The sequence below is a fragment of the Camelus dromedarius genome, chromosome 6 (assembly GCF_036321535.1).
Source record: "Camelus dromedarius isolate mCamDro1 chromosome 6, mCamDro1.pat, whole genome shotgun sequence".
Classification (NCBI taxonomy): domain Eukaryota; kingdom Metazoa; phylum Chordata; class Mammalia; order Artiodactyla; family Camelidae; genus Camelus; species Camelus dromedarius.
The window spans coordinates 30,015,446-30,029,149 of record NC_087441.1 but is presented as its reverse complement, the minus strand read 5'-3'; the positions used below and the strand labels follow the sequence as shown (position 1 = coordinate 30,029,149).

Below are 13,704 nucleotides of genomic sequence, written 5' to 3'. Positions count from 1 at the left end.
ATGTTTCATTTATCCTGCTCTTATTACAAAACCTCTTCCTCATTTGCTTTTTGTATATACCTCCTGAAATATTTGCTCTGGTAAGAAAAGCAAATATTAGGTTTTATACCCCATTTCGTGGAGTAAGAGTGATGATGTTCTGACATCAGAGAACCAAATATTCTAGGCTTATTTTTCTGAAGAGAATTTCCTTGCAGATACATTGTCCTTCATAGATCACCCATCCTTCACCTCTCAACTCATATTTCTTGCATTAGGGGGGGAAAAAGAGAGAGGTTAGAACACACACAGCCTAATACAAAATACTTTTGTAAAGCTTAGTTTTATAAATTACCTTTAGCCTTTTCCACTCACGAGAGAAAACTTTCCTGCCTCATTAAATCTTTAACGCAACATGCTGCATGCACACTACATTATTATGTGTGACATTAGGTTGTATATTGCATAGTAACTATAATGTTACTTGCAAACAAGCTGTTTCTTTTCCCTGAAGGTAGAATTAAAACAGGTACTCATGGGAAACAGCTACATGCGTTGTTCTTTTCTTAATGGGGTGAACGTGAGGATCAGGAGTGTGGGGGGGGTGCTTAGCACGGAACCATTTCCAGGAAGGGATGGTGGGTGCTGCTCTGTTTCCTTGAAGTGCTTTTGCAATCTGATACCTGAAGCTCCCCAAAGAGAATTTTGCTTAAGATAAGGGGAAAGGTAAAAGGCTAGGTCTTTCGGAACTCTTATGGAATGAAATATTCTCATTAAATTCATTCTCTCTTTGTGTTAAAAAGGGATACAACTTTCATCGCTGGTAAATATAGTGTAATCCATCCAGTAGATGTAAGAATTGCCCTAAAGCAAACTGGAATTGCGCTTATTTCTACCTGAGGAAAAGCATATTTCTCAACCAAAAGAATGATGACAGCTTAGTTCCTATCAGGAGAAAACAAAATGTCCTATTGGCTGTACATGCCATACTCTGTTAAAATTGCAGAAATCAATGTTGTCCCCCAAGTTGACTAATTTGAAAATCACACGTATAAAATTAAGTTGAATCCACAAAGTCAAAAGTTGTGGAGGGTTAAAGTTATGCACAGTACGTATAAATTATGAAGGCCGTGTGATGTATTGTTAGAATTCTTTGATGTTATTGGATGAGTTGGTTTACATAGAGTTCTGCCTATTCTAAAATCCTTTAGCCCTCTTATTTGTTGTGGTTGCCACTAACTCCTCAGTAGAATTTAATAATATTACTGAAAGAACTATTTTTCCCTTAGTCTTCTGACCAATCAAACATCAGCCAGGCAAAGAAATCAAAGTCACATTTAAATGATCAGAGAACTGTAGGAAAGAATTTCAGTAGGAAAATTACTTTAAACAAATCTAAGTAGCAGAATAGATAGATATAAAAAGAGGTTAGATTGGGCATTCCAAAACTTTTTCAATTTGTGATGCTCTTAGTGTGTCTCTATTTTTTTCACAATGCCTCCTAGACCAACTGAAATATGCCACAGCAGTTAGGGCTAAATAACTTAATAAATATTTATATTTTAACAACTTAGTAATTATTTTAAAGTGATATAAATTTAGACAATATACTAACTTCTTTTCTTCATAAATAATCACAATCGTACTAAGAGGTTTTTTCCTTGCTGGATGATACTCAAGTTCTCAAAATCTAGAATCAGATCAGGCACTGCTAACTTTATTTTCTGTTTCACATTGAGTTTTGTACAATACTTAGTTTTTATCACAGCATTCACTGGAAACTTTAACAAAGATATGACATGGCTGGAAGTGCAAGTAAACAAAAACATAGCTCAAAATTTTGAGAACATCTTTTAAAAGAGTATAGCATTATCTAATGTTAAAATTGTGAACTACCTCAAGCTAGTTGCGTGACATCCAACAGATATATAGTATTGCTGTATTTCCTTCAAACATTTACGGCATCCCACAGTGCCTTTGTGAGTTTACTGCAATGCCCTGGGGCGCCTCTGCACAGAGCTGGTGAATAGGGGGCTAGATAGATCCTAGAAAGTGTTGAAACTGCACAGAAACTTGAGTATTGCAGATCCCAAGGCCACTGGAGCTTCTTCATTAGGGAAGTGCAGTGACAGAAGTAATTGTTTATAAAATTTTCCCTAACAGGAAGACTGAAGTCAGAGAATTGAATTCAGATGCTTGATGAAGACCTAGTGAGTGTGATGTAGCAGTGAGAATGGAAAGTTAGACAAGAAGCATTTGAAGAGAATAGGATTGAGGCACTAATCTGATATAAATAAATAAAGTGAAATCATTATTATGTGGTACCTGTGGTTTCCAATTTAAAATAGAAAAACAAAGCAATTGGCTTGACCCAATCATGAAAGTGGGGAAATAATTGTCTGTTTCCTGGGAAGATCCAGATAATGAGATTAACTTTGGTTGTATTGAGTGTTTGATATGTTGTTGTCATTCAGTACAGGACTGTCATTGGCTGAATCATCCCCCCAAATTCATATGTCGAAGTGCTAACCCCCATAACTTCAGAATGTGACTGTAATTAGAAAAAGTACTTTATAGCCCAATCAATTAATTAAGTTAAAATGGGGTAGTTAATGTGGGTGGATTAGGGAATCCACTATGACTGTTGTCCATGTAAGAAGAGGAAACATTAGGACACAGACAAACACAGAAGGAAGACCATGTGAGAATACAGGGCAGAGATGACCATCTACAAGACAAGGATAAACCAACCCTGTTGGCACCTTGACCTCAGATTTCTGTTGTTTAAGGCCCCCAATCACTGATCCTTTGTTATGGCACCATGAGCAAATTAATACAGGGACACAGGATAGTTTGGAAGATACAGATCAAGGAACCAGGTATGAACAGAGTTCAATTCATGAGAGAGGAATGGAAAGACAATAAGAAAGGATAACCAACAAAGAGTAAGAGTCTTGGAGACATCCATACACTGAGTGTAGAATAAAAGAAAAATGTATCTACAAAGGAGACAGAGGTATGACTCTGTCATATTCCAGAGGAATAAGTATCAGAAAAGTTTAATACAGTAGTAGACTTAAGAACTATTACATGTCACATAGAGATTAAGAATAAAACTGAACAAAAGCCCATTAGTGATTGCTAGTTAAAGTTGATAAATGACCTTTCAAGAAGCACTTTTAGTAGAGTACTAAGAGTGGAAGACAGGCTGCAAGTAGATAAAAAGGAGAGGTGGATGGGTAGAAATAAAGAAAATGAGTGTTAATACCCCATATCTCAGAGTCTGATAGTGAAAATAATAAATAACCATAGATAATAGCTAGAGGAGACAATAAAGTAAATTGATGACTCACAGCCCTGTGCACATTTGATCTGATGGAGAGAATGAAGGTTGGGTTACTGAAGGAATTATAGGAGAGTGGGGAAGCAGGGATGGGGAAGAGCCAAGTAAAGATGCATTTGGAATATAGAGCAGTAGATAGATGGAAGAGAGACAGAATTCTTCATCCAAAACTATATATAGGAAAGGACAATTTATACTCTGAATATTTTCAGAGCTTTTCCCCCAATAAGCAATGTTTCTCAGAAAAGGAGGTGTTGTCTTATAATTGACTCATTACAAAAACTCTCATACGATTGTATGTACTCTTTGGGGAAGACACATTAGCTGGAAACAACACCAGGAAATGCTTGATTTTATTGCTTATGAAGAGATTATATTATGGAGTTGAAGGAAAAATAGAGACAAAGGAGTTTAATAGAGAATAAGTAATTATTCCTAGGAGGTACAGCCTCTAAATTGAAGGATGGTATCTTAAGCAATCTTTCTTTTTAAAACTTACTTAAATGAGTACTTGACTAAGTGGATGTATAGAGATGATCGTAAATATATACCTAGGGTGAATGAAAAATACAATGACTTTAATATTATGGAAATGGATACTTGTGGCTTGGGGAAAAAACATCTGGTAACAGTATTATGCATCTATTTAAAATTGTTTTCACAACTTAGGTGGAAGTAAAATGGATTCACTCATGAAAAATGATTCAAAAGCTTGTTCTAAGGATGCCAAAGCATGGATATTAGAGATGCCTAAAATAGTTTTGAACAATTTGTTTTATGAAATGTGAATAAGAAAGCAATTTTTCATAACTATTACTATTATTATTATAAACCCTCAGGAGAATAGGCTGAATTAATTCTACTCCTTAGTTCATGTTTTATTTATTACCATTGACCCACATAAAGCCTCTTTTTCCATGGAGTTATTTGTTTCTTTTTTCCCTCATTTCCACCCTCATTACTCTCCCATATTATATTATTTTACATACTATATGACTTTATAACTATTATAAATTGGTATGGAAAATACACTGACAAATCAAATATTGTAACAAATCAAACATTTTTCTATTACATCTTAAGTCTTAAAAACTTGGATATTCAAAATTACACACACTGTGGCTCATTTTATTGGCAAAATGGGAATCACCTTTAATTCTAAGTTTCTTAAATTAATCTAAGAAAGTAAGAATTAATTTAAATTGATATTTTTCCTTTTTTATTTTTAGGGAAACATATTCCAGGAAAATAATAACATGTAATCCAAATTTTAAATAATCAAAATATATTTGGAAGCCCCAAAATTTGCAGTGTTAGAGATCTGTCCCAATGTCCTTCCCAAATTCAATCCCTACCTCCTACTAAATAAATGTTTTTTATTAATTTAGAAAATTCTGAAGAGTTCAGTCCTCTCTGAAATATATGAAGCATTCTTTTCTGCTGCATTTCCAGACTCCTCTCATTGAGAAAATGTCTGGCTGATTTTGAACAAGCATGCCATGTGAAATTTTGGAAGCTTATCTTAATAGAACCAAAAACCTTTTATATAGATTCACCCCTCATTACTCACAATAATGCCAAGTGCTATAGTCCAGGCAGATATTTATTATTTTATATGTGAAAAGACATTAGAGTAGGGCTATTTCTCAGTGGAGCAGGGGAATAAAAGTTTTCTGAATTTGAGTTCCTCATAGAGCTCATTACATGAGCTCTTAGAAGATGTTGAGTAGCTGCAATTTAAAAACCCTGTTTAATCAGCCACGGCAAGCGATGTTCCATTCCCTATGGAACAACCCTGAGAGGAATCCGGGTCCCTCCTCCTCCATCCAGAGCATCACCAGGAATTGCTTTGTGGTCAGGGTCCTCTGTGAGAGGCCACAGAGAGCCAACGGCTGCGAAGCTGGGTCTTTGCTTGTCAGCATGGAGGAAATGGCAGAATACAAATCATCAGCTTTGTTTTATGAATGTCTATTTACAATGCTGGGGTGGAATTTTTTAAAAAGCACTGCAGCATTTGCATTGAATCTGTCACTCAAGCTCCAGTGTTGATTCCTGTCCTGTAAATGATCTTGCTTTCCTATTATTTTTTTCCTTTCTACAAGGTTACTGTCAATGTCAAAAGATGTAAACCTCAAGCATATGTTGTATGGGGCTCAGAGTGCATATTGGAAGGAAAGAAGTTTGTTTAATGAAAAGTGATAACAACATTTATTCAAACTAAGCATATTTGATTGCATAGGGGAAAGTATATCTTCTTTAGGAGTTTTGATTGAAGTTTATCATAATAAAAAGTTTATGGTTTTCTTTTCCTTTAACCAATAACATTTCTCAGGTTAGCTTACAGACTGTGTAAAGTGCCTGTGAAAAGCAGTGTTGTCTTTGTTCAAAGCGTTTGGACCTGTAGAAAATGAGTGACCCTCAGGGATGGGTAGAAATCTCCCAATTTTAACAAAGATTCTTCTCCATTTGGGAATTGTAAAGCTCAATCTATAGACTAGGAAAATAACAGGAGGGACTGTGTTTGGTTCCATGGAACTTAACCTATTTCAGCAAGCCCACAATACTGGGGAAAATAATACATGAATTCATATTTGTGTCAGGCTTGCCATTGATGGGTAAGGTTCGTATAAAGGTTACTCCTAAAGAAATATCTCTCATTCTCACTTGGCACACTCATGATTTCTATTTCTTCCAAATCCTGCCCTCTAAAACAATAAAATGATTTTAAAATAATAAGTAAAATATGATTTAATAGCCCATCTCCTGTCCTGTAATGATTACACATATCCTCTCTTGTAGCTTACAGCAGCTGGAGGACAGTTGACATTTACCATATCCTACAACCTTGAAGAAGAGGAAGAAGATACAGAACGCGTGCTCCAGCTTATGATTATCTTAGAGGTAGCGTATGGAGAGCATCATTTATGTTATGTTAACTGCTTTACACTCTTACATTATTTGAGGTTATTCCTTACTTGGTTCATTTAACATTAATTTACATACTACTAGAGAAAAATATCATGTCTTGGGGATTTTTTTATGGCAGGCTTATGTTTCACTCTGAGACATACGTAGAAGACTGAGTATATTTATTGGGTTTTAATGATAAAGAAGATTTTTAGAGCAGGCTTGGAATTTAAATTTAAGATTTAATTACCATGTTCCCAAGAATATAAGGCTACTGAAAGTGTTTAGGCAAATAGCTGATGTATTTTTTCTATCTCTCCTTGCTTCCAAGTAGATTTTATTGTTTATTTCTTTTGTATTAGGCAAAAGTAAATGGAAAAGGAAACTTGTTTATTTAGGTGCAGTTAAATCTTGATTTCAAAACTGTTAGTTTAGGTAAGAAAGATACAGGAGAAGCTGCTTTCAGGATTTGGAGGGCCATAGGCAATACCCAAATGTTGGAAGCTTAAATTTATCATAAGGGCTCTCTTTCACACTTTCTCATACTGTCCCTTTCACATAATACACACCCTCCTCTCGACTCACACATACTCAAAGGCACACATTTTATGCACCCGTGTGATTCCAAAGGGGTCCATGTTGATTTAGCACCAGACTCTGTTTTTTATCTTGAAAGTTTCACGTATCTGAATCAATACCAAAAAAAGTCTTCCCTGAAAATGAATGTTTCCAGTATTAGATGAAGTGATATGGGTTATATATATCAGGAGGTTCTCTAAATATAAAATTTTGAGAAATTATATATTATTAATATGAATGAACTAAGATAAAAGTTTAACCTAAATGATAATGATGGTGTTTTCCTATCGTGAACATTAGACTGCAGGGTTTTCTCTTGTTTTTTGTTTTTTTCCCAGATAGAAGAATCCTTTAAAACAGTAGCTTAATACAACTTTGGGGGAGGAAAAAAAACTATAGTAGCTTAATACAATGTTATAAGTTTTCTTTCCTATTTTCCTATACAACCCACATTCACCATAAAATAGCATATTTGAAATATACAATTTTTGTGCACTTCTGTAAAATAGAGGTATCTGTAATCACATATTTGTATGAGTTGCCAAGTATTTTTTATTTTAGTTAATGGGGGAAGCAAAGTCATGAGTAACCAAAAAGCTTATACTTTGTAATTCATCTAGTTAAAGCTACTATTTAAATTGCTTTCTCTGCCTTTCATACATACCAGAAATATGCTTAATGACAGGGGAAGCCAACCTTAAATTAAAACCCTACTGAGGATAATCCACAAAGTGGAGAATCCAAATACGGATACTTTTTACCCCTTTATACCTTTTTTTTTTTTTTCAGAGTTTTACCCTTTTTTACTTTCTTTTCCCTTTAGGGAAATGACTTGAGAATCAGCACAGCCCAAGATGAAGTGTATTTGCAACCATCTGAAGAACATATAAAAGTATTGTTACTTAAAGAAGAATTATTTACCATACATGGCACAAATTTCCCAGTCAGTAGAAAAGAGTTTATGACAGTGCTTGCGAATTTGAAGAGAGTCCTGATACAAATCACAAACAGCCTTGAGATGGGTGCCATCTTCAGGTAAGCTCAGGAACTGCATCTCCCAGTGTTTACACCTTTACCTTGGGGCAAACATACATGTGCTATGAATGACTTTGAAGATTCTTAAAGTTTACTGTCTTCAAACAGTAGATAAGAAAGGAGCACTGGTTTTCTGAAAAGTGTTTCTATTAAGCTTTTAAAATTTACCTACCCAGAATGGATTTGTCTGAATCCTTTTTTAGTATTGATTATTTTTTCACAATTTTGCCAGAGCATGCAATAAAAATGATCTCCATACTGAGAAATGCTATACTGGAAAACAGTTTCCTTCGTGATGGCTTAGATAGTGGGAAACTGAAGTGATGTAATTCCAGGGTATCCGTGTTCAGAAAGTGGTTTGTGAAATATTTTCTTCCATTAATTAATTCAATAGTTTCTAACTTAATAGTATATAGTTTGTAATAAGAAATATAAGCACCTTCACTTAAGTAACCAAAAGTCTTTTATAAAGCACTGTAATACGGTAATGATTGCATGATATAAAGGAAAGTATGAGCTTTGGAGGCAACCTGACTAGGAATTCAATTAGTTCTATTGCTTATTATGTATGTGACCTTTGGCAAGTGGTTGGTCCTTGGGAAAACTTGATTTCTTCAAATGTAAAGTGGAGATAATAGTGCCTACCTTTCAGGGTCGTTGTGAAAATCACATGGGATAATTTTGTGAAATGTTCATTACCTAGAACACTTTCAAAGGTTAGTTCCTTTTTGTTCTCCATTTTTTTCCTTAAAGAGATCACTCCCTGACTTGAGCCAAAGGTGGTCACGTGAGACTGATTGTCAGCTGCTGTGCTTTCCATTGATAAAACAGTGACATATTTGTCTGACAAAATGTTAACTCTAGCTGTTAAAACTGCCTGAATGAGCTCTTTCCTTTCGCTGTGTCTACTCCAGTAGTAAATAACACAAGCTATCATGGCAATCTTTTCCTAAATTAGATTGTTAGATGATCGAATATGAACCAAAACTAACAACGGATCATACCCATAATCAAAGCAGTGTCTTCAAAACTGGTTTATCTGCAAGAGGGTTTTTTTTAATTGCTGATGTCTCCCGCCCATCATTTGCTTGTGCTGCCTAGTTTGTCTTCCACTTGTAGTATTTCAACTAAGTGTAATCATCATTACGATCTCCCGAAGGAGGGAATTGCAGATTCATAAACCACTACCAAACAATGTACCTCTTTTGCATAGTCAATTCTGCTAGAAGCTGGGTTAAAATGCCATGAAGATGAGAAGCAATATTTAGGAATTAATTATGTTTTTTCACATTTAGTAAATAGAGATTGTCATGATGCTTAAAGAGTACAAACAGACTCATCCTCTGGCTTTCAAATTAAATGACAACCACATTGACAAAAAGTGGCTAGGGGGCTTATTTATTTTTGTCAGCATTGCTTCTCAGACTAGTTAATCCAAAGGCATTTCCCCCTGATTCATGTCAGATAATTTCAGTGTCTACCCATCTTAATCATTAGTTTTCATTTGAGTCTTCTGAGGTTTTCCCATATGTGAGCGACGTGTTCACAGAGCATGGCTGTGGGCCCTGTCATAGGAACTCATCCAAGTAGATGTCACTTTCTGCAGCCTACATTACATAAGGCACAGTGGCTCACAAAGTAAAAGCCATGTCAGATTTGAAACTCCTACCCATTTCAGGTGAGCCAAAAGTCAGCATGAATCCTGAGTTGGTAAGCTTGTTATATTTTATTTATCTCTGATCTACTAGTGGATTGAGTCATGTTTGTAAAACATCACTTGAATTGATTTCAACTTGTCTTGCACAGTAGGCTTCCAACTTGGTACACATCTTGTGTGCCGACACAAGTAAATTGAAGCTATCGCAACAGAAATGCATGTTTAGATTTATTTAAGGAGGATTTACTTCCATGGTAGTTCTCTTGGCAAATAGGCTTATGTTCCCCCAGCCATGGAGGAACTGGAATTGAATAGTCGGAGAACTGGGCTGCAGGTCAGGATTTTGACTTCTGTTTTCAACTTAGATATTTAATAGTTGTAAACATAAGTGTCATTTTGACCTCTGGATTTCAATCACGTCGTCTGTAAAATAAGGAGGAGGAGAATTGCTTGCTAACTTCAAAAGGTCTCTATGAGAATGGGATTAGAGGACTGAGAAAACACTTTGCTAGTGGCAAATCAGCACACAAATCCAAAACATTTCTATCTGACCTGCATCATTCCAAGGAATACCATTTTCTCCAAGTACTGGTAAGACTTGGAGACATCTAGAATGAAGCATGTACTGATATTTCTAAAATTGTGGCAGTTTTTGCTGTCATTCTTTTCCAGAATGCCAGATACCCATACAATAAAATTAATTGACTTCCTTCTCATTGTCCTTATTGATAAGATGAAGATAAAAATGGAAAACTTTTTATTCTTCCTTTAGAATGTAAGAGAAATCGACTTAACCTAACTGTGCATCTTGCTCCTTTAAATTCTCCAAACCTTAGATTTAGTAGCATCCTTGATATTCAGCTCAAGCCAGGAGCCTATTCATCTTTCTTAAACAGCTGTTAGATATAAGACTGTGCAAAAAATAAATTTTCCTTATTCTTTATAGTAGACATTAGTATAGTTCATCAAATTTTCAATCTCCTTCTTTTAGAAGATTGCATTTCCCTAACCTTTGAGGGTAGATGTGTTCGTTGGACTTGGTATGGCCAATGAAATGTGAGCTGAAGTGATGAATTACTCCTCTTCCCCTTCCTCCATCCTCTGGAAGAGATTGAATTGCCAGTATGAGGCTCTGTGGAGCTCACTCAGCTACCAGAAGATCAAAACAGCCTGAGGTATTGACAGCACATGGAGGTCAGCTGCCCTGAACAGTTACCCAGACCTGTAGAGGATTTTACATGAGTAAACTTTAGTTTTCTGTTTAAGCCACTGAGAATTTGGAGTTGTTTGTTGCCACAGCATAACTGAGCCCATCATGATTTAACTGTGATATACCCCCGTGTGTCTTTACCACTTGTAAAGAAATATGGAATTTCTTTAAGGCAAGATGTTCGCACATGAGTTTTAAGAGTAATGTTTTTGGTATCAAAAATGTTACACAGAATTTATGTAATAAGTAATCTAGAAAAATCTTTATAAACAAAGGAATGTTTTGATGATTATAGAAATTGTGTTGATAGTATACTTCTGCCTTTTGAAATTAATGATACAGGTAATCACATTTTGAAGAAATTATTATAATGAGGGCTCTAGGGTTCTTAAAAAGATCTATGTAACTTGTTATTGGTAAGAAGTTGAACCAGAATTTATACCCACTTGTGTTTTCTCCCCATTATCTTCCACTGCTTTGTAAAGCTATTCTGTAATATTAGATTCATTCAGACTGCCGAAATTTACTGAGTGCCTTGCCTGTGTGTGGAAGTCTCAGTTCCTTTTTTGGTAAAATGGCAGAAACAATATCTAACTTTCAAGATTGAATCCTCAGAAAATGATGTATCTAAAACATCTGAACTGCTATTCAGTGTATGTTGGGAGGCAGTGCAGGGTGACAAACTAACCATTGGTTTGGAGTTTGAGTCTGTGCCGGACCATTTGCTAACTGTACTCTATAGACAAGGCACTTGAATACTCTGAGCTTCAGGTTCTTCCTTTGTAAATACGGGCAAAAATATATTGGTTTCATTGATATTTAAAGGAGAGGCCTCTCATGTTCCCATTAGAGTGCCTAGAAGACAGTAGACACTCAGTGCACAGTAATTATTATGATGTGATAGTTCTAAGCTAAAGAAAAAGTATACAAAGATGGATAAATGATTATTGAATTCAAAGAAGACATAGTTCAATGTGAAAGGCAGACATGTAGGTTTGTGATAGTATAATACACAGCACAATGGAAGTGTGTGTGGTGCAGACTAAGGAGGACTCAGGAGGAAGAGAGGAATTCTCATATTAGCATTTAATATATTTTTTTGATGAATGGTTGCAACAGCAGCAAATTCTGTCAGTTATTCCCCTTATTTCTTGTGAGATTGAAAATGTTTGGAGAAAATGTCTAGCTTGTCCCCAGGTGGCCCACTTAGGCATTGACTAAGCTAGTGAGTGATTCTGTTGCCTTTTTAGGAATGGAGTAAAAATGATCAAGTCTCACAAATTGAGTAGTGTTTTGTGGAACTTCCACAAGAAAGAGACTAAAGGAAGTTCTAAGTCATCATCTTATGTTTTGCCAAAAATGAAATAGAACAAAGCACCTGAAAAGCAATGAAATCTTTATCTTTGGTGACTAACCCAAAGTAGCATTTACATACAATTAAATGGAGGTTTTCCATATAAAACAGATGACTTGAAAAAAATAATTATTTAAAAGAGTTTAATATCAAAGTCTTGTTTAAAAAAGAATTTGTTTTTATTTTCTCCTTTTTTTGTGAAGCATAACATATCTAACTCTGGTAGAAAACAGAGTAAAACAAAAATATTTAGAATAATCTTTAAGTCAGTGCCAGGCCAGTATATCTGATGTGATATCCAATATTTTCAATACTAGCTTATATAATTATGTCTTTTCTCTTCATCCATCATTTTATCTGTATTTTCTACTGATAATAATGAGAACTAGCCAGCTAAAACATTTGACTTACTTGACAAATCTTTGACAGTTCATGCATCTCCAAATTTTAGAACTTTATTACTACCGGTGTTATGTATTTAAATGAATGCAGCCTGTATCAAGAAAAGAAAATGACCATACTGAAGGGAAAAAAAAGAGTAAACTGGAGCCTTCTTCATGAGTAACACATAAAACTGTTAAACGCATTAAAATCTCATTTAACAAATAGCAAAACCTAATGAACATTGGGACTGCTCAGTGAATACTAATGTGGAATATTGCTGGGAAAGATGTTAGAGCGTTGAAATTTCTCATAGCTCAAAATGGTTACATAGATTAAGGAGAGGAACATCTGTTGTTTCAAAAGACAAATGAAAGTTGACAGTTCATTGAAAATATTTTTGTTTTTGTTTTGGTACATTTTAAATTGTTTCTTAAAGTAATTTGTTACTCACTTTTCTATTTTAAAGCATTGCAATATTCTTTATTTTTTGCTTATGAATTTTATATTGAAAATCCTGGGACTCTATCTATATACAATTGACCAGGCTGCTACTGCGTAAATTGTACTAGTCTTTTGTATGGTAATCAACGAGCATAGTCATCATAAAATCATCTAATTCTTAAAGTGATCAGAAATATGTTTGTCATATGATAGTCCATTAATTGCAGACAATTAGATGTCACAATAAATTCAGATGAGTTCTGGCCTTTGGCTTCAAGTCAAATGCTAACAGTTTTCAATTTATTTTCTTTGTTAGATCTCACAAGTAATTCTTCTTCTACTTACCTGATTTTATTCATCTGAAATGTGGATACTAAGCTTTAGTGTATCGTTTGTTATGGAGTATGTTACTCATTGTAATATAACTACATTCCATTCACCTATCCATTTGTTTATTCATTTATGTATGTATTTAGTCTTGTATCCATCTATCCACTATCCATCTGTCCTTCTATCCATCCATAGATCCATCCATCCAACGAAAATGACTGAGCATGTATTGAGGTGATCAGGCTAGATACATAGACGACACAATAGAATCTCTGTTCTTAAGGAGTAGCTCATAAGCTCATGTCAACATAAGCAAGGACTCTATTTTAGTAACTCTTCCAAACCTTATGTAGTGTTAAGAATTGCCACATCTAGAAATTCCACTCTTAGTCATATACCCCAAAGAAATTAAAAACAGGTACTCAAAAATACTTGTACACAAATGTGAAGGCAGTACTATTTACAACAGCCAAAAAGTGGAAATA

General features: G+C 34.9%; 1 protein-coding gene across 1 annotated transcript in view; it reads left to right on the top strand.

The window, feature by feature from the left end:
- The window catches only part of LAMA2 (laminin subunit alpha 2), a 520,519-nt gene that overhangs the window by 272,192 nt on the left and 234,623 nt on the right, over positions 1 to 13,704 (top strand). Inside the window, exons 13-14 of the mRNA XM_031456303.2 lie at positions 6,122 to 6,223; positions 7,632 to 7,843. Coding sequence (XP_031312163.2) covers positions 6,122 to 6,223; positions 7,632 to 7,843 — 314 coding nt within the window. The remainder of the gene's footprint in view (positions 1 to 6,121; positions 6,224 to 7,631; positions 7,844 to 13,704) is intronic.